The 27,899-nt window shown below is 40.0% G+C and overlaps 1 protein-coding gene across 5 annotated transcripts in view; it reads right to left on the bottom strand.

The window, feature by feature from the left end:
- Window positions 1-3,596: 3,596 nt before the first annotated feature.
- The window catches only part of ABCB11 (ATP binding cassette subfamily B member 11), an 83,839-nt gene continuing 59,536 nt past the window's right edge, over window positions 3,597-27,899 (bottom strand). For 4 of the 5 annotated variants that reach the window (XM_084999392.1, XM_084999394.1, XM_003133457.6 and 1 more), the window contains 9 exons: window positions 23,381-23,485; window positions 23,132-23,293; window positions 20,134-20,337; window positions 18,232-18,473; window positions 14,489-14,645; window positions 12,663-12,860; window positions 8,183-8,389; window positions 6,170-6,316; window positions 3,597-5,206 (listed from right to left, as the gene is read on the bottom strand). In XM_084999392.1, the coding sequence (XP_084855518.1) occupies window positions 5,006-5,206; window positions 6,170-6,316; window positions 8,183-8,389; window positions 12,663-12,860; window positions 14,489-14,645; window positions 18,232-18,473; window positions 20,134-20,337; window positions 23,132-23,293; window positions 23,381-23,485 (1,623 nt within the window). In that variant the 3' untranslated portion in view covers window positions 3,597-5,005. Of the gene's footprint in view, window positions 5,207-6,169; window positions 6,317-8,182; window positions 8,390-12,662; window positions 12,861-14,488; window positions 14,646-18,231; window positions 18,474-20,133; window positions 20,338-23,131; window positions 23,294-23,380; window positions 23,486-26,596; window positions 27,710-27,899 lie in introns of those variants that run through there. The other variant, XM_084999395.1, reaches the window with a different exon arrangement.

Genomic DNA, 27,899 nt, shown 5'->3' on the forward strand with positions numbered 1-27,899 from the left:
ACATTTAATTCATGAATAAATATATGGCGAAAAATACCTAATTATGATCCTATGTATTTTCCTCTTTCAGGACAGAGCATCAAAATATTATAGGATCTACACTTTTAAATGAATGTATGATTGTCAAAGATCGTACGCATGACTGCACCACTAAATTCAAATTATCTTTTCACTGAAATAGTTTCCTAAGAGCACAAGTAGAATAGACCTAGAGTAACTATATGAAAAAGTGTTTCTAGACAAAAGGATCTAGAAGCCAAATCTTCAATATTTTTCTCAAATAGCAGCATTTCTTGTTAATGGGCATCTACTTCCATACAATTTTGAACTGCACCAAATGAGTGAGGGGCTCTCCTGAAACAATTGGGGGAAATGTGCTGATCCAATTATTCATAAAAATTGTTCATAAATGATTCTTATAAATTAATTGGAACAAAACTTACTTTGGAAAGAGGACTTTGGGGGAATTAGATAATATAGCAGTTCTTAAAGCTATACTGTATTACACTGAACTATCTTGTTTCTTTCTGGTTTGTCAACTTAAACCAGTGAATCATATAAATTGAATGATGTAAAGAATTTTAGTTCCTCTGAGAAGAGCAGCATGATTCTATTTGTAACTTCTGACAGCATAATGTTTGATTCTACCAAGATCTCTCTTTAGGTTATGCAGACCTCATGATCTTTGCCTAAATGAGTTTTGCAAAGTTTCTAGATATGATATAAGGACACATTTCAAGGAAAAGCTGGGTTCATGTTTTCATAAGACTAGAACCATGGATGAACAGCTGGGGCTCAGACCAGAACATGCATGAATCTGGATGCTGTAACCCTGTCTGTTTGATGCAGTAGCTTCTACTCATGTATAGCTACTGAGAACTTGACATGTGGCTAGTTTGAGCTGTGGTGTGTGGTAAGTATAAATACACATCATATTTTGAATGTTATTAATAATTTTTGAAGGTCTCGTTGTGGCTCAGCTATTAACAAACCCAACTAATGCGGGTTCGATCCCAGGCCTCGCCCTGTGGATTAAGAATCCGGTGTTTCCCTGAGCTGTGGTGTAGGTCGCAGATGTGGCTCAGATCCCGAGTTGCTGTGGCTGTGGTACACCACAGCTCATGGCAATGCCAGATCCTTAACCCACTGAGTGAGGCCAGGGATCGAATCCGCATCTTCATAGATCCTAGTCGGGATCATTAACTGCTGAGCCACAAAGGGAACTCCCAATATTTTTGATTAAATAAAATGTATTATTAATGTTAATGCCACCTTTCTTTTTCCTTTCTTTGATGTGACTAGAAATTTTAAATTATATTGTTGCTCTTCATTTAGTTGGTTCATGTTATATTTTGAGCAGAAGGCCTTATCTAACCTAATGCAAAGAATGGGATATTTCTTAAGTTTCATGGTCTTGGGCTAACAAATTATGAACTACCTGTGTGAATTTAAATACATCATTCAATCAAGATGTATCACGTTATCACTGTATACCAGGTACTGGGAATATTAAGAAGAACTAGACACAGTCTCTGCCTTCAAGGACCAGAGGTATTTAGTATGTGCCAGGAGCTCCAGTCACATTGAGGATGAATGGCTGGAAATAAAGCCTACCAAAATTTTGGTGGAAATCCTTCCAGATGTGTCTTTAGGCATCCAAGTATGTACAAGTACACAAACACAGACACCTGCACACATGGCAGGGGTGTGTGTGTATATATATGTGTGTGTATAGAGAGATGATATAGAGATGGGCATGGCATCATACCATCCATGATGATCTGAAACTCACTTTTTTCTACAAAACATGTGTGGAATGTCATTTCACAAAATCAACATGCATAGGTCAATATCATTTTATTGGCTTCATGGTGAACATCATCGCATATGTGGCCTAAACTAATTTTTCCTTTTCCCTGGATTTCATTGATGGACTTTCAGATTGTACCCAAGTTATTATGAACAATGCAGGAAGAGAAAACCATGAGCACTTTTGTGATTAGAAATTTAGTTTTTTCCACTTTTTAACTTTATTTTTTAAAGACACAAAAGTACAGAAATCTTTTAGCTTTTTCCTTTAGCATTTGCCTTCATCTTTAAAAAAACTATTATTGATTTCATTCCAGCTTTATGAGATACAATTGATATATAACTGCATAAGTTTTACCTTTGTCTTTTAAGGTAATATGCTTTATTGCTATTTGTTTTACAATTTAACTGTTTAGCTTCTACCATGGAATAGGAGAAATGAGAGGATCCAGTTCTGTCACAGCCACGACCTTCAACCTCCACAACCTTCCCAACATATTTTCTCTTGCCTTCTGCACCCTGTCTCTAATTTTGGTTTAGGTCAGTCTTTAGCAATTATGTCAATAAGACTTTGTAAATAACATTCTTTGATGAGTCATGCCATGTAACCTATACTCCTTTCATGTACAATTTTTCTTTTCTCTTATAGCTAATACTATCCTTTCTCCTCTCTTTCTCCCCCCACCCCACCTCATTCTCTCTCCCTCTCCCTCTACTATGTATCCATTGCTAACACACCCTCAAACTCTACCAGGGAGGATAAGAAGTTTAGCAGTATCAAGTTTTTTGGGAGTCATCCCCTCTGGGAACCTCATTTCTTTGTTTCAGTCTGGGCTGGCTGCTGGTTTTGGCTACAGAAAACCTGTAATCCTGGGATTTTCCTTTCTAATCATCCTGATCATTCCCATCACCCATTCTTGAGCTAGATCACCAGTTCCCTAGATCCCACATCTTCCCTTTTCTTTGTTTACTCTGTTATTTTAGGGACATCCTCCTTCTGTAGCTTCCTGAGAAAAGAGGTATAGGGAGTAAAATTTTTGAGACCTCACATGACTGTGGATTTTTTAAACTTCTCTCATCTTTCTTCTTCTTCTTTTTTAAGCTTCTCTCATTCTTGAGAATAGTTTGCTAGGTATAAAAATCCAGTATGGAAATAATTTTCCTTCAGAATTTTGAAGGCAAATTGTTTTAAGTTTTCTGACATTTAGTGTCATTGTAAAGAAGTCCTATGTCATTAAGCTTCTTTATTATATTATGTTCTGCCTCTCGCTTGGAAAATTTTATTGTCTTGTCCTCCCCCCCAGTTTTCCAAAATTGCATTATAGTGTGCCCAGGTAGGAGTTTTATTTATATTTGACACTTGGTGAACTCTTTCAAGTTGGATATGAATTTCCAACTTGAATAATAGGACTATTCTTGGACTATTGAATCATTTCCCCCCTCAGCTTTCTCTAAACTTTCTTTCTTGAACTGCTGTTCACTATTGCACCTCCTGGACTGTTCCTCTATTTTTTTTTTTCTACTTTTCATCTCTTTTTGTCCTACCCTTAGTGAAATTTCCCCAACTTTATTTTCCAATTCTTCTTCTTTTTTTCTTCTTTCTTTTCCATAAACTTGTATTAACTGGGGTTATGGGGGAGGGGGTGTTTATCACAGTAGAATCTATTCTGAAAGCATTAGAAATTATGAAAAGACTTGAGATAAGTGTCAGGTACAGCTGATGAAGCAGGTCCCTCCATCACCTAAGAAGCAATAATGTAAAATTACAGAAATCAAATCTTTCTAAGTGGTGTTGTAAAATAAACTTGCAACTTTATTTCCATACTTTTGAAGTGGTAATTCTTTCCCTTGACACTTTGCCTCTAAGAGCAATTGTTTCCCTGAATCATTTCAGGCCCTCACCAATCAGCATTTTCCCTCTCATCAATAACTTCCAAGTACCTTATTTGAAAAATAAATCAATCCATTTTTCTCACCCCACACATTCTATTCTAGGAAACTGGTGCCTCTTAACATGGAGCTTATGTTCCTCCTCTTTGAAATGTATACTTAAACAAATGGATTTTGATTCTTTTTTTTTTTTTTTCAGTATTATAGGATGAGCATGTGCCTACTGCAAGCTTAATTTCCTCTCACTGGCATATTTATTCTGCAACTTACTTCTCACTTCCATTTGTCATAACTGAACTAGAAGGCTGTCCTCTACCTTCTCCTTTCCTGACTTGGCAACATCAATTCTTTGGACCTAATTAGTTAACCAGTTAAACCACTTGTGAGGTTATTTATCAGGAAACACTGGACCAGAGACATTACATAAGACACCTCCATATACAACAGCTCAGGCTTAATTTGTAGGCAGGATTTCATTTGTTGGCCATGGGAAGAAAACACTTATACAAGGTAAAACTCATTATTTTCATTTCATGCTGGGATTTGGAGAAACAAAGGACAACAACCATTGTGGAGGGGGTGGGGAGGGGTACGAGGCCAGGGGTAGAGCCCCTTATTCCAGCCACATGGGCAGAATCTAGTTCAGCAAATGGGAACTTCACCAACTACGTATACACCTTGAATCTATAAATCAGTGCCTCTAACTGGTAAGCCCCTTCCAATACTTGTTTTTTCTGTCCCTCTAAGCCTGAAAACATCTAGAATATCAAAGCCGTCCTTGTCCTTGTCTCATCCTTCCAAATGAATGGATCTGCTTTCATGTCCAAGAAAACTTTAGCCAAGAAATACGGTTGGCCTTCAGTCCTTCTGTTCTTCTCCACATGACCTTGGTCCAGTTCGGTAAACCCTTGCTGGGTGCCCATTCTAGACCAAGCTCTGTGTACACTGAGGGTTCAAAAGTGCAATGGATGGTCCTCTGCCCCTGAGGAGTTCAAAGTCTCATTTCCCCCACAACTCGCATAGTAATTGGGACTGGCTCCTCATGGAGAAAGTGCTGGGTGAGGGCTGAGCAGCTGCTGGACACTGGATTTTCACTGCCACTGATCCCCATTTCTTTCATTTTCTACATACAGACATATAAAACTAAATTATCACTGAAGATCACTCGAAATTAGCTCAGATTCCAATCTCTGACAATGTCTGTAAAAGTAAAATATCATTATTTATGCTTAAAGAAAAAAAAAAGTAATCCGCAGCACTCCTGTAATTGGTGTAATTGGTCTGTGCATGAAGTTCTCAAGTCAGATCAACTGATGGGGGCTCCTGTGGTGACTAGTTTGTAGTAGGCTCCTTTCTTGCCCATCAGTTCTTCATGGGTCCCCTTTTCAGTCACCATCCCCTGTGACATGACGGCAATGATATCTGAGTTCCGGATGGTGGACAGACGATGGGCAATGACAATGCAGGTCCGACCTTCTCTGGCTTTGTCCAGCGCAACCTGCACCGTCTGCAGAGAAAAGATGGAAAGGTTGAGGCAATGACGCATGCTTGCTCCCTGGCCCACCATGGTGAGAGTTCTGCCTCATACCACCTGAGTAACATTGTCGTATTCAGGGGTTAAGCCCAAAGGCTTGACAGGAGAGAGAGGATTAAATATTTACTGAATGCAATGCATCAGTGACTCACATTGCACTCCATAGGCTGAAAAATTTCAGTGAAGCAAAAAGGAACCAGTCTACGACATCACTAATAATTTTACAATACCTGATGGTCTAGTTTGCTAAAATGAAACCAAGGAAACAAAGAAAGGTAGCAGTTAAGTGCTCATTCCTGACAGTGTGCTTCATGAAGGACCTTTTAGCTCTCTCCAAAATGGAATCCTGAGTTTTAAAAAAAAATTTTATTGGAGTATAACTGACTTACCATGTTGTGTTAATTTCAGGTGTACAGCAAAGTGAATCAGTTATATAGATACATATATCCCTTCTCTTTCAGATGGAATCCTGATTTTTAAGGAGTTAATTATAAATGGTAAATTTCATAACTGTGTTTTGCCTGATTGCATTTCCTTTCATGCAAACTGCACATCAGACACTGCCTCTTATTTTGTGTTGTATGCTTCCCACCTATTCTGCCACCGAACTTTAGAACTATAAAATATGAAATGCCTAATAGATGGTCTGGATTACTTAATTTTACTTGGGAAAATTTTACTTTTGCTCTTGAAAAAAACAGCAACTAACCCAGAGAATCGTATAAACAATTCTTATTTTAAAGTTAATATATCTTATTTGAAGCAATCCTATTTTAAATCATTTTCTCTAGACTATTGCCTTTTGGCTCTACAAAGTGGTGGCAATTTCTACTGTTAATGAATCAGAAAATTGAAAGTACTGCCATTTTATAAGAACAAATATTTCAGCAAAACATCACGTATAGTGATCTAAGATATTAGAAAATCAATACTTACCTTTTCGCTTTCTGTGTCTAGGGCAGAAGTAGCTTCATCTAGCAGCAAGATTTTCGGATCTCGTACGATGGCCCGAGCAATAGCAATTCGTTGTTTCTCCCCTCGAGAGAGTTGAGACCCCTGGGACCCAACATTAGTTTCATATTTCTGTAAAAAGTGTGGTACGTTAGAGAACCAGAAACAGCCATAGCTCCTATGCTATATGGAGCCTACATCCATGACCCCTCTAGAGTTAAGCCATTTGTTGTTTTTTGAAATCGGGCATAATTTCTATAATGGATGTCAAATCCATTTAAGAATGTAAGAGAACTATGGAGTTTGTGACCTTTTGTGTGAGGAAAAGGGGGCTTTGTATCCCTCTCTGCCTTTCTTTTAGGTTTGCATTTTTTTATCTCTTTCTCCTATGTATGAGATTTAAGATTCCCTGGCTTCCAAACTCCTGACTGGAAGATCTCTCCAAGACAGAATGCTCCTCGGCATGCAAGGGCCTTTTGAGAGGTCCCCTTGTTAAGGCAGCATCATTCTGGAATACAAACTAGCTTTGAATTTCCACTCTTGCCGCTTACCAGCTCGGTGATTATGAACAAATTATTTAAATTTCAGTGAGCAGCAAACTCATCTGAAAAATGCAGATCTTAATAAGTAGTTCACATGATTGTTGTTTTGAATGAAATTATGAGGAAAATCCCTAGCTAGATGCCCATATGAAAAAAAGAAAGTTACATTCATGGCGTATTTACTGTGCACCAGGTGTTGTGCTAACTATTCTAGTCAGACTATCATTTAAGGTTCAAAGAAATCCTTTTTCTCCCTATTTTATAGACTGATAAGAAAGTTGTGCAAAGAAAAGCAAAAAGCGGTCAAGGTGAAATCTAAATCCAGGTGTATCCGGCTTCTGAGTCCTTGCCCTTGATCGCTAATCTACCCTGCCTCCCTTGCTTCTGGACAAGCTCTCAGCTGAGCCAATGAGATTCCTGACAACCTACTATTCCTTATGGAGAGAAAGCTCTCAATGAAAGGTATTAAGGAGAAGCCTTTATAAGAAAGAGGTAATAAGCCAATTCTAAACCAGTGTCAGGAAATGAGTAAATGCTCAACAAAAACTTGTGGATTAAATGCATCTTCCAGGAGATACACAAGCTTTGCTATTCCTTCTCAAAGCAATAAATAGTAATTTCCAGATGCATGTGGATCAGGCTGTGCAAGATTAGAACCAGGCCCAGGTCAAACCAGGAGCCCTTGTGAAAAGAACAGAGGGACAAAGCCCACCACAAAATTTATAAACATAATCCCTCACCAAGAAAAGTGATTTCCCAGTAATATTTAAAAGAAAGAAGTGGAAAAGCTTAAAGATAATATTCGGCTCCTAAAAGTCAATTTCCACCTCTTAATTTTGTGATCAACCACCAAGAGAAAAGCTTGGTGGGTGAAAAAATGCAGAGTATTTTTTCATATTAGTATATGGCAGTACACTCAAACTTGGCTCTGGGAAAGTGAGAGACTCCAAGGCAGATGTGATCCATTTTGCCAAGTACAGTCCTTGCTGCCAAGTAATGACATGATGACAATAATAACAGCAGCAGCTTTCTTCGTGTGGCTATTATGCATAGTCTTCCATTTTAAGATATTTTTTGCATCTTGCAGATGACTGAGTCTCAGAAAAGTAATTGTCCCAAAGTTACAGAAGTGACTTCATACTATGATTCAAATCAATGTCTGCTCCAAATCTCAGGATATTTTTCCCCATTATGCTAGGCTGATGCTCAACGGAGTACTACTGTTGGGACAAGTTCAAGAGCATCCTTTGTGTTGGATAATGTATTACTTTCCAAAATGAAAGAGTTTGTTGATGAAGGACAGTTATTTTGCTTAAAAGACTGAGACAATCCCAGGCCCTGGGAAATAAGTTGTGCTGTCTTTGACCTTCTTGAGCCACAGTCATAATACTTTTTGGTCACTCTACCTCTGTCCATCCCCATCTCCCACAGGGGACAGCTCTGATTTGGCACCCACCTCTGGGAGTGACATGACAAAGTCATGCAGCTGAGCCTGCTTTGCAGCTTCTATGACTTTTTCCGTGGGAATTTCTTTGGTGTTGTCCCCATACTTGATATTATCCATTATGCTGCAGGCAAACAACACCGGTTCCTGGGAAACAATTCCAATGTTGGAGCGGAGAAACTGGACATTTATGTTTTTGCTGTCATGCCCATCTATCATCTGCCAATAGAAGTGACAACCAGGACACTGAGTTTTAGATTCCAGTCATGAGCAACATTCATAGCTTAGAATTACTGTTAGGTGAGACATTTGCTTTGCTTAAAAGACAGCAATCCCAGGACTCTTGGAAATAGATTTTGTGGCCTTGGACCCCTGGAGATGGGGCCGGTCAGAGGATCCATAACCCACTGAGTGAGGCCAGGGATCCAACCTGCATCCTCATACATACTAGTCGGGTTCATGACCACTAAGCCACAATGAGAACTCCTTTTTTTTTTTTTTTTTAATATCTCATCTTTGGTGCAGCACATTCTCTACAAGTATGCAGAACTGCTCAGTTTTGAGACTCCATGGGTTAAGAAATGGGATTTCCTATGTAAAGCTATTGGGCAATATAAGACTCAAACCAGAGTTCCTGTCGTGGTGCAGCGGAACGAATCAGACTAGGAACCATGAGGTTGCAAGTTCGATCCCTGGCCCTGCTTAGTGAGTTACAGATCCAGCGTTGTGGTGAGCTGTGGTGTAGGTCACAGACATGGCTTGGATCTGCTGCTGCAGTGGCTTTGGGGTAGGCCCATAGCTTCAGCTCTGATTAGACCCCTAGCCTGGAAACCTCCATATGCTGCAGGTGCGGCCCTAAAAAGACAAAAAGACAAAAAATTTAAAAATTTAAAAAAAGGAATCAAACCTGTTTCATTTATTTCACTGAGACTAACTTCTGAAAAATTGAGAGAACAGACCAAAGTAAGAAAGGAGGAATTTATTTACTTAGTCAAACAACAAACATGTATTGAATTACCTGCTACAAAGGCACCATGCTAGGCAGTCTTTTGTATGCCATAGAAAGAAAAAATAATCTCTTTTTTCTAGGAATTCATGATCTAGGTAGGCAGTTTAGAACAGGAACTCAAATATCTACCATTTGGCATCTTTCAGTTAAAAGCCTCAGAACAGGAAAGATACAGTATATCTAACAGACTACTTAAAGTACTTAGCCCTAGGATTTCAGAAAAAGATTTTGTTTAATGGTGTGAATACATTATATTTTAGATAATTTCTTGGCAGTGTAAAAACAAACAAACACACACTATTAGAAAAAAAAATATAAGGCATTCCTCAACAAATTATCCCTCATTTATCTTCCTCAATGATTTTCCATAGTACTTGCAGACTGCAAAGAACAATTTAATACTTAATTAAATACTGTTTGCCAACCATTGTTAAGTGTGCTAGAACTGTAACCTCCCAGGAGACAGAAGACATGCTTCATGCTCCTTAGAATTTCCCCCAGGGCCTAATGCAGTAACAGGCACATCATAGGAATTCAATTAAATGTTGAAAATGCTGGATGCCTGTATTCATCAGCTTCCTTAAGAGCAAAGAGAATTTTCAAAAATTATATTAAAGGTGGTATTTCCTCTACTGAAAAACGTTTGTAGAAATGCTTTACAATGATATAACTAAATATATTGTGTCTATGAAATGCAAGGTCTCATTGATTTCTTCTCGGGCATTGCTTCCTTCCTGCAGCCAGAACATTCACTGAGGACACTCTGAGAAATATCCTTAATATATGTGTTAATTGGAAGAGATCAAGCACGAAGGATTCAGGTTCCTGCATGTCATATAGTTCGCGGTCTACCTGGGTGACAGACATGATAGATCTGACATTTGGGGAAACTGGACGCTTTCCTTTGCAGAGATCAGACTCCCAGTGCGATGGACTTTCTAGGTTTGTCAATCACCGAATACTTTCAAGCAAATTAAAATTTCTAAAGTTCTTCTAAAATTAATAACAGAAGTGAATATAAACTATAAATAATCAACTCTTACTCCTAACTTTCAAAATTTCCTGGATTCCACAACTATGTGTTTGCTTGTGTCCTTACTTTGACTTAAACAAGGGAAACTTCAGTTGCCTCTTTCAAGGATCTCTCAGCATTTCTCCTCATCATGTTATCTGTCCTCATAAGGAAAATTATACTATCCAGGGATATCAGAAAGGCCATTTTCAAAATACTAGGATTAAATAATCCATCAATTATGGGACACAGTAAAACATTTTTGACTCACGCCTCTGAATCACTTCATAGAAAACTACTTGCAGAGGCACTCCAACAAAATGAGAGGGAAACCCAAAGAAAGAGGAAGATATAGGAACCAGGAATGTAACTAATTCAAAAGATATTTCAGAAAAATTTCAGGTCAACACTTGTTCAGCAGGTGTAATTAATCCAGGCAGCAGCAAAAATGAGGGAGAGAAGCAGGTTCCTCAGAATAGGTATCAGGATTAGAGACATTGGAAGAACTCACAGATTTTATAAAGGCATAGAATTCAAGGGGGCAAAGAAATCTTTCAAAAAACAATCAATAAAGAAAATAAAGGCATTCCACTTGTGGTTCAGCAGTGTAAGAACCCAACTAGTATCCATGAGGATGTGGGTTCGATCCCTGGCCTTGTTCAGTAGGTTAACAATCCAGCGTTGCCACAAGCTGCAGTGTAGGTCGCAGATACAGCTTGGATCCTGTATTGCTGTCGCTGTGTCTTAGGCCAGCAGCTGAAGCTCCAGTTTGGCCCCTAGCCTGGGAACTTCCATGTGCTGTGGGTGAGGCCCTAAAAAGAGAAAGAAAGGAAGAGAGGAAGATGAAAGAAAGAAAGCAAGAAAGGAAGGAAGGAAAAGAAAAGAAAGAAGGGAGGGATAGAGGAAAGAAAAAGAAAGGGAAAATGTAATGCCAATATACCTCACTACTTAACTATGGGGATGAGAAATATTTACATAATCATAATAAAAGTTAATAGATTTTCAGCTTGTAGAATCAGCCTAGAGTGAAAGCATGAAAGATAACAAAGTTATAAACAAAAGGTAAGCATTATATGTTCTTGATAATATAAAAATATACTTACTAGGACCTGAGAGGTAAAAATACTTACTAGGACGTGAGAGGTAAAAAGACAGATGAAGAGGAGAAAATATAGGTAGAATCGCTGATGTTCTCAGCTTAGACAATGAGAATTCAAGAGACGTTTCTTAAAACTTGTGGTTGCCTGGGGCAAGGGGATTGAGCGAAGAATTGGGAGTTTGGGATTAGCAGGTGCAAACTATTATATATCAGACAGATGAAACAAGGCGCTACTATGTAGCACAGGAAACTATATTCAATATCCTGTTGATAAACCATAATGGAAAAGAATACACACACACACACACACACACACACACAGTCACGCACACATGTAAATTGAATCACTTTGCTGTACAGCAGAAATTGACACATTGTAAATCAATGACACTTCAATAAATTTCTAAGTGTAAAAAAAGAGATGTTATCTATAGGTGATAGAAAAGAAACAGAGTGTATGAGTTAAATTTACAAATAGAGGAACTTTTAAAAGTGATGTAGTATCTGTATTGGGAGGAGGTAGGTAAAAGGAGGGGGCATGGTGATTTTAGGCTAAATTTTCATCTCTTGACAACAAGTCAACAGAGGGTCTAAATTTGTTAAATCATGAAACAGCAGCATAAGCATATTATTTAGAGACACTGAGGTAATCACTGGGAGATCTAAAAATGTCAAGTGGTTAAAAATAGTTGCCTTTGAGCTGAAAAATGAGGGGTGGGGGTGGAGAGGGTGGAATAAGTGGTTGCTTTTTATTACAAATCTTTCTTATTCTATTTTGTACTCCTTCGCATATAGTAATTGGACAGGTAGGAACGAAAAGAAGAGAAAAGAGAAATTCTGTTGGAAAAAAGCAGCTAAGCAAACCACCAATTTTTCAAATATCCTTACCAAAAGTTGCTGGCAGATGGCTACCACCTGAGTTCCTGATATTATTTAGACTTAAGTTTCTTGAAGCAAGATTGTCTCCGATTTTTCATACTAAATTCCCTTTCTTACTCATTTATCATTGTGTTTCTTATCACCCCCTACTTTTTCCATTCCCAGTCATTAGTTTCCTGATTCGTCTGCACTTTCTGCTCCATTTACAGGTAAGTGAATACTTCTGTTAAATACACTCCTCTCCAGCTTTGCAGTTTTCTTTGCCTAACCTGTCAGCAGGCCATCTGGAACTGGGAAGAATATCATGCTAGAAATTGTGAGGTAGAATCAGGTCAACCAGCAAACCCCTGGGACTGGAAAGTAGACATAGGAGCAGGTGGCCAAGACAAGCACTTTGGAGTGAGCCTGGCAAGGCACAACCTTGAGCATCATGTTCAAGGGTTGAAGAAGCTCTTCAGAAAACAAAATTCTCAAAAGCCTATGCTTTGCTTACCACCTTCCCTTCGTCAGGATCATAGAAACGTTCCAACAGCTGAATACTGGTGCTTTTGCCACAGCCACTGCTTCCGACAAATGCCAGTGTTTGCCCTGGACGAACGGACACTGAGAGACCGTTCAGAACTTGTACATCAGGTCGGGAAGGATATTTAAATTTGCAGTCAACAAAGTCGATCTGCCCCTGGAAGCTGTCCTGTGGATGGGAAAATTGCATTATAAATGCTCCTACTAGAATCTAGAATTTTTCAATTTTTAAATGAATTTTATTATACTGATAGTTGTACAACAATCATCGCAACCTAATTTTAGAAACTTTTCATCCCAAACCCACAGTCCATCCCTCCCTGCCCCCCACCTGTCCCCTTTGGTAACCATAATTTTTCAAAATCTGTTTCTGTTCTGCAAATAAGTTCATTTGTAGCCTCTTTTTAAAAAATTCCACATGTAAGAGATATCATATGATGTTTGTCTCTCACTGTCTGACTAACTGCCCTTAGTATGATAATTTCTAGCTCCATCCATGTTGCTGTAAACACCATTATTTCCTTCTTTTTTATGGCTGAGTAATTAGAATCTAGAATACTGAAAATGTACCTAGGTCTGAGTTTTAAAGCCCTGCTTAAGGTCCTTTCAACACCATGGTGCCAAAGTGCAAAGTGTAAAGACAGTGACTTAATGAAATGGCATTCTATTCCTTATTCTAGCAGATGTAGAATAAAGGGAAGCTTGAGCAGTGAATTTAAAGATATTTGATCTCTTATTCCCATTCTAACCTAAAGGGATTTCCTTGTCATTCATTCTTTGACATTCTGAATGGAAGAGAATAGCTAGAAGGTATGATTACATCACAGGAGCCAGTAACTGTGCAAACTCCTATAGTTCTGTTTCCCTGAAGATTTAAAATATTAGCATTGCACTTGGAATGACTTACACAGAAAGTTACTCCAGCCCTGTATTGCATAGGTTAATAACTTCAGTTGTACTGTCAGGAGTGTGAACTCTAAAAATGGATAGAAATTTAATAAACCACACAGAGACTTGACTTTTATTGAGCTGAAGGAGAAATAGGGCATTTGACGAATTTAAAAAGTTTTTTGGGAGTTCCCTGGTGGCACAGGGGGTTAAGGATCTGGCATTGTCACTGCTGTGGCTCGTGCCCCTGCTGTGGTATGAGTTAGATCCCTGGCCCAGGAAATTCCATATGTGGCAGGGCACATTAAGGAAAAAGAAAAAAAAAGATATCTGAATTTAGTTAACTTTACTAGGGTTTAGGTTTGTTTTGCTCTTTTAAATGTACTTGGATTTTAAAAATTAAGCAGTGAAGAGTAAAAAACACCTGTAGAGACTACCAATTAGAAAAAAGTTATTTCATTGAGATCAAATCAATTTTCTGGGGTCCACATGAGCTCATATGGAATCCAGATAAACATGAATTAAATCAGTATTAGGTGGACAGGAAAAACTGGTTTCTCTTCATTCCATATAGAAATATCAGCGGAAATCACGGTGGTTGGCTAGGGCTCAAAAGACACGTAACTTCTTTCATTCCAGAACAAAGTGTGTTTTATATTACACAGAATTTAGCATTCACTAGATATACTCGAAATGTCAGCTTTATGGATAATTTTTAGTGCTAATGTACTTCATTCCTTTACATTTATAAATCTACTGTCTGTCCATTGTGGGTGTACATGAATGAACCCATACACTGCAGAATTTAGAAGCTGAGTGGTCTTGAATAACCAGCCCCAGTGGTTGTTCTGCACACATAAGAAGCACAACCCTCCCCCACTGCCTTCCTACCCCCACCTCAGTACTTACCCATCTTTCACCTGCACTACTGTACACCCTGATGGCGGGTCGTCTGTCCAGCAGTTGGAAAAAGCGTGCAGCTGAGATTTTAGCTTTGGCGTAACTCGGGGTATAAGAGGAGGCTCTCCCAAGAGCTGTCGCACTCAGCACAACTGAAGAGATCACCCTGCAAGCGGACAGACACCCAGGTAGAGGGAATGTGATGGGGTTGGCGTGATGGTCTAAGAGGCAGGAAGGACTGGGGGACTGGCCCTGGAAAGGACTGGGCATCCCTGAGCAGACCCCTTCGAACTTGTCTGGAAATGGGAGGTCGGAGAGATTAGCAGTTTTCAAACTGTGTTTGGAGGTGAAAGGGTGGGAGAAGGATTGAAGAAGAGGAGCTCAGACCTCCAAACCCTGCTTCCACTACAACAGCCTTTTCAAAGATTTGAGGAAAAAAAAAAAAAAAAAAAAAAAAGACTTCTTGGGGGGAAAAAAGAAAGAAGGGAGGCTTGAAAGATCACCAGATTGGGTTGAATTTTTACAATGTTCACATTCTATGGAATATACATATATATATGTGTGTGTGTGTATGACTGGGTTACTTTGCTGTGCAAAAGAAAATCAGCACAATATTGTAAATCAGCTATAATAAAAAAAAAAACATTCCATGAATTGGTGATCAATGTGTGAAAGATGATGACTGCGGACAAAAGCATCAATTCGGTACCAAGCAGGCATGTAGTTCATGCTTCAGAAAGCATGAGAAAGATGCAATTGCCTATAGCCTTCCACTTGTCCCAGCAGCAACACGTGCATAATTAATGAGCAAATGAGTGAATGAATAAACAGATGGTAACCATGGTAAGAGATAGCCCTTTTGCTGTATGGACTAGGCTATGAGGGGCGCCCAGAAGTTGTTCCCCTGCACTGCCCTGCACAGAGGGCCTGCTGAGAGGTGAGGCGGGGGACGGGGTGTCTTTGTGTGTTTTACTGCTCAATTCATAAGCAGAAATTATTTTATGCCAGACTTGTAAACCCAAACATCTCCAGGAGCCCAGTCTAAAGCTTAAAGCAATGACAAGCATCTGGAGATGATCTTTCATTTTTTAAAGAGAAGCCAGAAATCAGGAGTTTTCTGTAGTTTCCCAATTTTCACATGCTGGCAAATGATTCTTAAAAATCTTGCATAAGTTAAATAAGTCAACAGTTCCTGATTTCTGATTTGGGTTAGTAGCTCTAAATATGAAAATTTAGAAAAGAAACTTTCCTGGTTGGAGTGGGTTTAGCGAGGTAGGAGAAAAAAATATCTTCTCTATTTCTAAAAGAAGATAGAAGACTGGAAGACAGAATTCATGGTTTGAAAAGAGATTTCTAGTGGGGTGCATTTTCCTAATGCCCTCCAAGGCTCTCTCAGACTGTCTCTCCTTCATCCTTCCCAGGCCCCCCATCCCATCACACCACCCTCATACACATGTGCACCCAGTCCCTTGGAAATGGGAGAAACTAGACTCAAAGCTAATTTTATTAAAAGAGCAGACTCCAGCTATAAAAAAAGGAACATAGGAGTTTCGTTTGTGGCTCAGCAATAAAGAACCCAGCTAGTATCCATGAGAACTTGGTTTCATCCCAGGCCTTGCTCAGGGGGTTAAGGATCCAGCATTGCCCTGAGCTGTGGCATAGGCCGCAGATGCTGCTCAGATCTGGTGTTGATGTGGCTGTGGCTGTGGCTGTGGCCTGCAGCTACAGCTCCAATTCAACCCCTAGCCTGGAAATCTCCATATGCCACTGCTAAAAAAGACAAAAAAAAAAAAAAAAGAAAAGAAATGAATATAATTCCCCTGTCCTGATCTTTGCTCTCCCTACCTAGGAGGAGTCAGCTAGAGACTTGCCTTCTTTGTAAGAAGTAGAATTCACGTAAAGTAGTTCTAAGAGTTCTCATCATGGTGCAGTGGTTAACAAATCCGACTAGGAACCTTGAGGTTGTGGGTTCAATCCCTGGCCTTGCTCAGTGGGTTAAGGATTCAACATTGCCATGAGCTGTGGGGTAGGCCTCAGACTCAGCTCGGATCTCAAGTTGCTGTGGCTGTAGTGCAGGTCGGCGGCTGCAGCTCCAATTAGACCCCTAGCCTGGGAACCTCCATATGCCACTGTTGTGGCCCTAAAAAGACCAAAAAATAAAAATAAATAAAGTAGTTCTATAAACCATCTTATTCAAGGCCTCTAGATTATCCCAGCATCAACCAGTATGGTAGACTTCGAAGAGGCTTAATTTATCCTATTCTTCTGTATGCACACCCCTTTGCAATGTGACTTTTTTACTCCTCTGTGATAAGGTGATTTATAGTAAGAAATATATATTTGGTCTTCTGTCAATTCCTGGCACAGAACTCCTAAACCCTTGAAATCTCCTAAATTTCGAGAGGATTGAGTTGCCTTTTGCTATGTTAATGAAGTGACACATGTGAAAACCCAAGATGACCTGTGGATGGGGCCTGGTTACCAAGAGAGATTAGAGAGGTGGCATTTCAGTCCCTTCCAGACCTCAGAGGAGGGAAAAGGGGCTGGAGAGTGAGTTCAACCACCAGTGGTCAATGATTAAACTAGTCAGGCCTATGTAATGGAGCCTCCATAAAAACCTAGATGGACAGAGTTCAAAGAGCTTCTGGATTGGTGAACACAGGGCAATTTGGGGAGAGTGGAACTCCTAGAGAGGGTGTGAAAACTCCTTGCCTTATGCCTCTCTTCCATCTGGCTGCTCCTAAGTTGCATCCTTCTGTGTGTGTGTGCGTGTGTGTGTGTGTGTGTGTGTGTGTGTGTGTCTTTTTAGGGCCACACCGGTGGCACATGGAGGGTCCCAGGCTAGGTGTCAAATCGGAGCTACAGCTGCCAGCCTATGCCATGGCTCAGAGCAATGCTGGATCCCTTATCCCACTGAGCGAGGCCAGGGATTGAACCTGGAACCTCATGGTTCCTAGTCGGATTCATTTCCACTGTGCCATGACGGGAACTTCCTGAGTTGGGTCCTTTTGTAACAAACTGGTAATCCGGTAAGCAAAATGTTCCTCTGAGTTCTGCGAGCCACTTTAGCATATTAATCAAAGCTGAGGATGAAGTCATGGGAATATTCCATCTCTCTAGCTTGCTGGTCAGAGTGCAGGTGATAAACTGGACCTGCATGGAGGGTTGGGAGAGGGGCCGTCTTGCAGGACTGAGGCCTTAACCTGTGGGAGGATCCAATACTACCTCCAGGTAGATGGTGTCAGAATAAATTGAATTGCAGGACATCCATCAGGAGTCAGTGTGGTGAGTGTGATTATGTGAGTATGAAAGTAAAGGAGAAACAGTTATCAGATCCTCTCATCAAATGATGGACTCCATTCCTCTTTTCTTTGAATCTGGGCTTGGTCATATGACTTTCTTTTGCCAAAGAGATACTAGAAAACGTGATAATGCAGAGGCGTGGAAAGGCCTGGCATGTTGGAGCTTGCAAACTTCTGCTGCACTGAGACCTCTGAGACCATACCAGGAAAGAAAACAAGCTCAGCTGGTAAGAGACCGTGTGAGACCGAAGGCCACTCAGAAGCCTGGTTGAGTCAGCCCAGGCCAGAAGAACCACTCCAACAACCTACAGAATCTTAAGAAATAATATATCTCAGCTGTTTAAGATCCAAGTTTGAGGTGGTTTGTAGGCAACAAAAGCTAATGGATGGAACAAGACTATTTCTCCCTAAAGCACTGATCTTTTAGGACTTTAGTCAGATAGTCCTCACCTGAACACATAGCTGAAATGGAGCCCCTCATTGGGAATTAAGTAACCTCCATATCTGTAGGAAGCAGAGTTAGCAACAAACACGATGCTATGGGAAAAACCAAAGCAGAATCCATAAACATTGGCTTTGCGGATGGCTGTCTTGTATGGCTTCTCCAGTTCAGACTCAAATGCTTCAATAAACTGCTTCTCCTTTCCAATTCCAGCAACAGTGCGGATATTACTAAGGGCTTCATTAGTAATCTGAAGAATGAAAAAGAGTTTTAGAAACATAAGGGCAGAGATAACTGCTTTCATGACATGTTCAATGGTTACATGGATTAGATCTGGTGCAAGTGGGAGTTCCCATTGTGGCTCAGTGGAAATGAGTCTGACTAGCATCCATGAGGATGCAGGTTCAATCCCTGGACTTGCTCAGTGGGTTAAGGATCCGGCACTGCCGTGAGCTGTGGTGTAGGTCGAAGATGCGGCTCGGATCCTACTTTGCTGTGGCTGTGGTGTAGGCCAGCAGCTACAGCTCGATTCTACCCCTAGCCTGGGGACCTCCATATACCATGGGTGTGGCCCTAAAAAAAAAAAAAAAAAAAAAAAAAGATCTGGTGCAAATGGCAAAACAAAGAAGTTGCTGGAGATCAACTCAACTGGACCCTGAGATATCTTATCAGTTAAATTCAAGTTCTACTGATACTGATATGGCTTTGTTACCTCTACTTATTGAGGAAGAGGGATGGCATGCATGGTGAGCCTTAAATGCTTTTTAGCTTCTTTGTCAATTCATTTGAAATGTCTAAGATGGTATCTTTAGATGTGTCTGAGACAAAAGATTGCTTAATTTTTGATAAATTTTTTGATAAATTTAATTATATAAATTTAAAATATTAGATTCTATTTCTTAAAAAATTAATCTGGAAGTTCTCTTGCAGCTCAGCAGGTTAAGGATCCAGTGTTGTCACTGCAGCAGCTCGGGCTGCTGCTGTGGCATGGATTCAAACCCATACCTGGGGAATGGCCAAAAAAGAAAAAAAAAATTAATCTGACCAAGTATTATGTAAAACAAGTTAAAATTGAGTATAAAGTTTATCTTTTAGTTTATACTATGAGTTTGTTTCAATTCACACTCTAGGGTAAATCATCCTTATTTCTGAATCAGGATCCTATCCTTAAAGGTACAAAGTGGACAACTTTCCACCATTAGCATACAAAATCCTTTTGGCTTCTACTTACTTGGGCAGTGTTCACATTCCTTCTTTAGAAAGACAACACCTAGTTTCTAGTAAATTTGTTAAAAAGTTAGGGTATGTATACATGTGTGTGCCTGATTTCTTATCCCTGATAAATGTCTACGTCACCATTTCTTCATTTACCCCAATAACCAGATTTAATTAGAATATACCTTTCTTAGTGCATCACTAAACCCTAACTGTATTCAAGACCTGAACTATATCATCTCAAGGTTCTCTTTGACGTGCTTCTCTAGACACTTGCCATAGATCTAGCAGACACGAAAGCAGGTGTGGAAGTTAAAAATGTGTGCTATTAAAAAGATAACCCTTCTCTGTGTGGGTGGCATGACCTGGAGAAATGATTAACCTGACAAAAATAAACAGACAGGAAAGTGAACCATCTTTTCGTGAAAAACGAGACTACTACACCAAATTGGGATGTGGAAAGATGAACTCTGAGAGGAACTTGAACATGTAACCCTCAATGTTTGCCATACTATTTTTCCACGCCTGCTCAATCTCATAGCATCAGAGGCATATATGAAAAAGGCTAATGGGAAGTTGTAATCATGAATGTCTGTAGACTAACAGCTTTCTTGAGTCGGTTTGTACTACTCATTCTTAGTGGTCTGACAGCTACTCAGCCATAAGCAGTCTGAAAAATGGATCCATGAGATTACCTGTGCGGCGACCTCTAGAGCTTGCTTGTCATGAGTGGCAAATCCCATCAACATTCTGGTCTGTATGGCTCCCGATAAAGCCAAGAAGGGGAAGAAGCACACTATGACCAGGCTTAGCTTCCAGCTAAAGAGGAAGGCAATGATCATGGCCACAGCGATGTTAGTGAAGGAATTGACTATCATTCCGATTTGAGGTCCAGCAGCCTGCAAACCAAAAGCAGTCAACCAATCTCAGACACATAGTCTCTGACCAAACATCATTATGTGGAAAGGCAATTTTATAACAAAAAGGCTTTTAAAATTTATTATGATAAAATATACCTAACACAATATCTCTCATCTTAGCCATTCCTAAGCATACAATTCAGTGGCAATAAATACCTTCCGTAGGAGTTCCCGTCATGGCTCAGCAGAAACGAATCCAACTAGGAACCATGAGGTGGCAGGTTCGATCCCTGGCCTTGCTCAGTGGGTTAAGGATCCGGCATTGCCATGAGCTGTGGTGTAGGTCACAGACGCAGCTCGGATCTGGCGTTGCTGTGGCTCCAACGTAGGCTGGCAGCTACAGCTCAGATTGGACCCCTAGCCTGGGAACCTCCATATGCAGCAGGTGTGGCCCTAATAGGACAAAAGACAAAAACAAAAACAAAAAACCCTTCATGGAATTATCACATTTATTCCCAAAACATTTTCATCAACACTAACAAAAACTCTATACCCATTAAATATTAACGCCCCTTCCTCCCTCTCCCTAGCCCCTGTTAACCTCTAATTTCTGTTCTGTGAATTTGCCTATTCTAGGTGCCACGTATAAGTGGAATCATACAATATTTATCCATCTGTGTCTAAGTTTATTTTACTAAGCATAAGGTTTTCAAAGTCTATCCATGTTACAACAGGTCTCAACATTTTATTTATTTATTTATTTATTATTTTGCTTTTTAGGGGCCTCATCCTCGGCATACAGAAGTTCCTAGACTAGAGGTCCAATCGGAGCTACAGCTGCTGGCCTACGCCACAGCCACAGCAACTTGGATCCAAGCCATGCCTGTGACCTACACCACAGCTCATGGCAACGCTGGATCCTTAACCGCTGAATGAGGCCAGGGATCGAAACTGTGTCCTCAGGGATGGTAGTCAGATTCGTTCCCCGCTGAGCCACGACAGGAATGCCCAAAATTTCATCTATCTTAAAGCTGACTGATATTCCATTATGTGTGCATGCCATATTTTGTTTACCCATTGATCTGCTGATGAACACTTGGATGGTTTTCCCGTTGGTGAATACCTGGGTTGTTTTCACCTTTTGGCCATCATGAAAAATGGTGCTATGAAAATGGATATCTATTTGTGTCCCTGTTTTCAATTCTTTTTGGATATAAACCTAGGAGGGGAATGTCTGGTCATATGGTAGTTCTATGTTTAAAAGGGAAGGATCTTTTAAATAATGAGCTGCCCTAATGCATTTGAAAGCCAGATTAATAAAAGTCCATTTTATTCACAGCTTCTTGGGAGCTCATCTATGGACTAATCTCATTTCATGGGTGTCAGAGCTAGAACCATCAGTGTGAGATTAATTCTAGTGATAATGAGTAACCTATAAAGCTCCTTGCAGATTGAAGTTTGCAAAAATAGAAGAAATGAGATTATGGCCTCTTTATTTAATCTAAAGCCAAGAGTAAGGTGAACTAGACACTAGAATACTCAGATGATGAGAATAAAACTGATACAAACTTTCTTTAAGCAGTAAGAAATGCATATTAAAAATCTTTCAAAATGATTATACATTTTGATCCAGTGATTACATTTTGAGAACTAAAAAAATAGACAAGGGTATGCCAAGCTTGATGTAAAATGATATAAATTGCTTATAAGAAGGGGGAAAAAAAACAGAGAAAAAAATCTAAATGGGGAATTCTTAAAAAAAATGATGATACACTAAAATGATGAATTATGCAATAATCTAAAAATTCATTGTAAAAGAATATATAAGGACCAAAATATGATCACATCATATTGTTTCAGGAGTAAAAAGAAAGATTAGAAAATAAATGTAGAGTGTGGCTTAAAGTCTGTGAGGAAATACATGTATACAAAGAAAAGGCCTAGAATAATTAAAATGAAAACTTCACAGGGATTTTCCTCTCAGTCAGATGTTTCAATGCTCCTTCAAAATTCTCCATACCATTGTCCATATTGTTGGTTGAAATGAGAGAAGTCGAGATATATGGTAGAACACGATCAATCCAGCAAGCTTTTTCTTCCAAGAACCTTACAGACAAACCATGACTTTTCTTTTTCCTCTTTTTCTTATTTGCATAGAAAGTGGTGGAGGTGTTGGGAGGCAAACTGAACTCTCATCCTTTTAATCCAAATGCCTGGTTCTACGAAGGTATTGCCTCCCCTTGTACACGTGTGTAAGTCCCCTGAACAAGGCTGCAGGTTCTGGGATTTAGAAGCTACAGCTTAGTCTCCCTTCTTCAGAAAGGCAGCCCTTTGAATAATTTGTCAGGATTCTAAACAGCAGTCATTTACAGCTTTCCCTCAGTTTCAGGCTCCACTGTCAGAATAGCATCTCTTTTCCCAAAACTGACTACACTCCAGTCACTTGCAGAAGGAGGCTTTTCTCCTCACACTCTTTGCTTCCGCCCTCTAGGGGCGCTATTATGTCTCCTGAAATCTGAACCTCTGAGGCTAAAAAGAACAATCTGAGAAAGGAGTCTTGGGAATGTTCTTCTCAATTGCTAGGCTCAGAGGAAATCCAAAACCCAAACAGACTTTCATTCATGCCGGAACACTGATTCTGGGAAGCGCCTCAAAGATACTATGCTTTAGTGGCTGTTTGTTAGCTTCAAAAATGGGTGGATATCTGGCTCTGGGGTATCCCAATCCTGTGAGTTCCCATTCCACAGAAAAATATGGAGGTGATTATCAGAAGACGCAAAGGAAAGAAAGTCTACTCCAGTTACTACATCCCTGGTTTCCCCCCACATCTTACCCCTTGAACTTGAGAAGCATCTGTAGCAAGCCTTGTTGTCAGTGCTCCAGGGCTATTTCTGAGGTCATCAAACCAGCCAATCTCTTGCCCTAACATTGCTCTGAAGCCCAATTTACGTAGCCTTTTTGTGAGGAGTTCCCCGGATTTAGCAAAAGCATATCCCTAAAACATAAAGGAGTCTTGAGTGATATTTTAGCATGAAAACAGGGAAAACAGCTAAATCACTTAATGAAAAATAAAATTCCTTACCTGCAGAAATTGAGTGCAAAAAGATACACAGCCTATTGCTACAAAGAGCAGGCACACACCATGGATCTGTGATCTTTGTTCTTCCTTATCAAGAAGTGAAAAAGTCTTTGCAAGATAGGAAGCAAGAAAATAACTATTATTACCAACAATAGCAAAAGAAATCAATTCAAATATGGTTAAAAGAAATTTCTCTTAAGCATTGGGTTAAAAACTGCTTAATTTTAAACATTTTCAAGCACTAGCAATTAAACCAAAGATAACAATGAATATATGTACTTTAATTCTCTGTGAGGAAGGAAGGCTGGGGAATGAAAACCAGTGGTTATGATTTATAGAATTTTTGTCTTGTTTCTTTGCCTGATGTAGGCAATTGTGTTCGCTTTTCTTTGCTACAGATGAAAAATATGATGAAATGCCTCAAATTCTTTATGTAATCAGGCAAGGAAAAAAGGAAAGGAAGGAAGGAAAGAAAGGAGGAAGAAAAAAGGGGGAGAAAATATTTAAGAATCTAAAACTATTATTCTGGGACAAAACTCAAAGCATTACTATGATCTATGTTTTTCCCAAATAATAGTTGCAATAAAGATGGTTTTCCCGCTCAGATACCTTGCCTATTATTAGCCTTATAGACTATCTATGTATATATACAAAAACTACCATCATTAGAAAAAACTAGCTATCAAGGAATAGACTAAAATTGGCTTAGAAGAGAATGATTTCCATCTGAGGCTGGAGTTGTTGCCTCTAAGTTATCAGAAGCTGAAAACATTCCCCTCAAAAAAAGATGGAAATTGTGAATTTTTTTTCAGTCTGTAATAAGTGGTAAACTATACTCATAAGTATATTCTGAACTGACAAACACATGCTCAAGTAACTGATTTCCCCAAGCTGTCATAATGGGAAAATGGAAAGAACAGCTTCACATTCTAATGACATCGCCCTATAGTGAATTAGGTTTTAGGTACAACAAAACCTGCCTAATCAGACTAAGTGAGGGAACGGTGAGAATTCAGGAAAACTGATCATTAGAGAGCTGCACAATAAATCCTTATTTATTGCTCTGCATCAATTTGAGTAACTAGAACAATGCCAGCAAGCAGTGGCTCAGAGGAAACCATTTATTCAATAAATATTTATCGACTGCCCGCTAGATGCCAAATAAATCTCCTGAAAACAATGTGTGCTCTTTCATCACAAGTCCTTTTTTGTAAAGCAGAAGTAACCTGTTGAAATGATCGTAAGTTCCAAAGTGGGGGAGAGGGATTCTAGATTAATGAGATGTACTGTTTCTAGGTTAGATCTTCCAGAGCCTTTGTGGTTCTTAATAATAAAAAATGCATTCATTCTTAGTGAATGGAGTGGGTTCAGAAGACACCATAGTCATTCATCCCAGCATAGAATAACTCATATAACTTTAGGTTTACAAATATAAGGATTTAGAGACATATTTCAGTTTCCTTTTAAAAATCACTACACAAATCGGCCCAAACCCCAAACTGTGATGCCACAATTCTCATTCCTCCCTAAGGTCACCCACAGTCATGAGTTATAACACTTCAGATTATCCAGTTTTAACCCTTATTTTATTTTTTAACTTTATTTTATTTACTTATTTAGATTTGGCTTATTAGGGCCACACCTGCAGCATACAGAAGTTACCAGGCTAGGGGTCGAATCAGAGCTACAGCTGCTGGCCTACACCCTAGCCACAGCAACACCAGATCCGACCCAAGTCTGTAACCCATGCCACAGCTCCCAGCAATGCCGGATCCTCAACCCACTGATCGAGGCCAGGGATTGAACTCGCGTCCTCATGGATACTGGTTGGGTTTGTTACCACTGAGGCACAATGGGAACTCCTTAACTCTTATTTTATCGACGGAAAACTAAAGCCCACAAGTCCTTTGTCCCAGTTCATTTGGCTAGTGGTTACTATTAGATAAGGAAATGCCTGTTTTCCAGATTCCCATGTTTTCCTTCTGGGCATGCTCTCTTGGCTCTTGATATTTCCTATCTTTTCAATGTTAAAAAAAAAAAGAATATTTGGCTAATATTAAACACAGGATTGGTCATCATCTATCTGTGATCTTTTCCCGAAAACACTCTACTTCATGAGTTCTTTGTGTATTCTTACTGAGATGCAACCCAAAGGATTCCCCATTCGTAGGCTCCTCTGTTCCCAGACTAACTGTAGTTCTAGCACACATCTGGTGAAGCTAAGTTTGTTTAAAGAGAAAATGGGAGTTGACATTTTAGCTCAGTGGGTTAAGAACCCAGTATAGTGTCTGTGAGGATGTGGGTTCAATCCCTGGCCTTGCTCAGTGGGTTAAGGCTCCGCATTGCCGTGAGCTGTGGTGTAGGTCACAGACATAGCTCGGATCCCATGTTGCTGTGGCTGTGGTATAGGCCAGGGAATCCAGCTCCAATTCAGCCCCTAGCCTGGGAACTTCCATATGCTGCAGGTGAAAAGAAAAGAGAGAGAGAGAAAAAATGAATATTCATTATTCTTTCTATTTACCAAAGAGACAAATGTGTTACTTAACCTACCTCAACTCATATGAGCATTTCCTTGAATTAGGATTCTTAAAACAACCCAGTGAGGTAGAATTTCTTGCCCCATATTATAAATGAGGAAACTAGGATCCAGCCAGGCAGGAGAAACCACTTGCCCAAAAGCACACAGAGAGGACAGAGCAGAGCTGTGGCAAACCCAGGGCTGGCTGATGCCAACGTCCATGCTTTCCCCAGCATCCTGCATCTAAATTGCTGTGCTTGGAACACTTGGCACCTTTTCCATGTCAAATAGACCCAGGGAAATTGAACCAGAGAAATGATGCCTTACGTGTACATTGAAACTTCGCTAGATTAGCAACCAGGTTCCTAACGCCCAATCGTTAGCTGGGTCCTTGTTCCAAACTGTGGTCTCAATACCAAGAGTGAATATTGTGCCCTTTAGATATGTCAGAATGAAAATAGCGCAATTAAAAACAGGCTATTATCTGACTCATGATTATACCCTATGAGATGAAAGCATCATGAACCTACTGATGAATGTGTGGTAATTATGCTGAGACACACAAAAAACAACCTTCTCTATCAAAGAAGAAAAACAGTAAAGCTTTATTCTCTTAGCAAATACAACCCTGTGAGAACATGAATAATGAGCTGACTTTGAATTTTGGATTTCACCGAGATCTTGCTATTCCGGTCCTTTGATTTTTTTTTTTTTTTTTTTTTGACTTTCTAGGACCGCACCATGGCATATGGAGGTTCCCAGGCTAGACATCGAATCAGAGCTGTAGCCGCCGGCCTACGCCGTAGCCACAGCAACTCAGGATCCAAGCTGCGTCTGTAACCTACACCACAGCTCTTGGCAATCCTAGATCCTTAACCCACTTAGCGAGGCCAGGGATCAAACCCTTGTCCTCAAGGATACTAGTGAGGTTTGATAACCACTGAGCCATGACAAGAAGATGTGGTCCTTGGTTCTTCACTCAGTTGCCCAGGCTGGGGTTTTTGCTGTGATCACAGAAGAAGAATCAGCGAGAATATTCTTACCGCCAATAACCAAGTGGATGTTCTCAGAGGGCAGGGGTTAGAACTGATTCATCACATTTTTTTCTGGCTTGGCCATTTCATAGACCACTAGAGCTGGAAGCTATCTTACAGATTATCTTTGCCAATCCTTCCTTTTATTGATAAGGAAACTTAGGCCCAGAAAAGTCTCAAAAAAAAAAAAAAAATCTCCTGATGGGGAACCCAGGACTCTTCCCAAAGCAGTTCATATACAGGGTTTGGGTGAAGTCAAGTGAGTACCTTTCTTAGTCTGCATTTATACGAAAGAGAGAGATGATTGGCAAAGAAGCTAACATCCTGGATTTATTTTAAAGCAAATATTTTGGGGGAGTTCCCATTGTGGAATAGCGGGAACAAATCCTGCTAGTATCCATGAGGATGTGGGTTTGATTCCTGGCCTCGGACAGTGGATCGGGCATCCAGCATTGTTGTGGCAGTGATGTAGGCAGGCAGCTGTAGCTCCGGTTTGACCCCTGCCTGGGAACCTCCATATGCCATGGGTGCAGCCCTAAAAAGCAATATAAAAATAAAAATTAAAAAAATATAAAGCAAATATCATGGGCATAGTCTTGGGTCTTTACAGATTCAGTGCCATCCCCTACCCCCTCTATGTCTACATCATTGTTCAGTGAGGGGCATTTGCAGCCTCTCCTTAGTAGAATGTCAGCTTTAAAAGATCAGGGAGGGGAGTTCCCATTGTGGTGCAGTGGTTAACGAATCCAACTAGGAACCATGAGGTTGTGGGTTTGATCCCTGGCCTTATTCAGCAGGTTAAGGATCTGGTGTTGCTGTGAGCTGTGGTGTAGGTTGCAGACATGGCTCGGATCCTGAGTTGCTGTGGCTACAACTCCGATTAGACCCCTAGCCTGGGAACCTCCATATACTGCGAGTGTGGCCCTAGAAAAGGTAAAAAGACAAAAAAAAAAAAAAAAAAAAAAAAAAA

Source organism: Sus scrofa, chromosome 15 (assembly GCF_054392235.1).
Source record: "Sus scrofa isolate SSC_HxYL_T2T_F1_AM1 chromosome 15, Sscrofa_HxYL_maternal_Yorkshire_Landrace_v2.0, whole genome shotgun sequence".
In the NCBI taxonomy this organism is placed as follows: Eukaryota; Metazoa; Chordata; class Mammalia; order Artiodactyla; family Suidae; genus Sus; species Sus scrofa.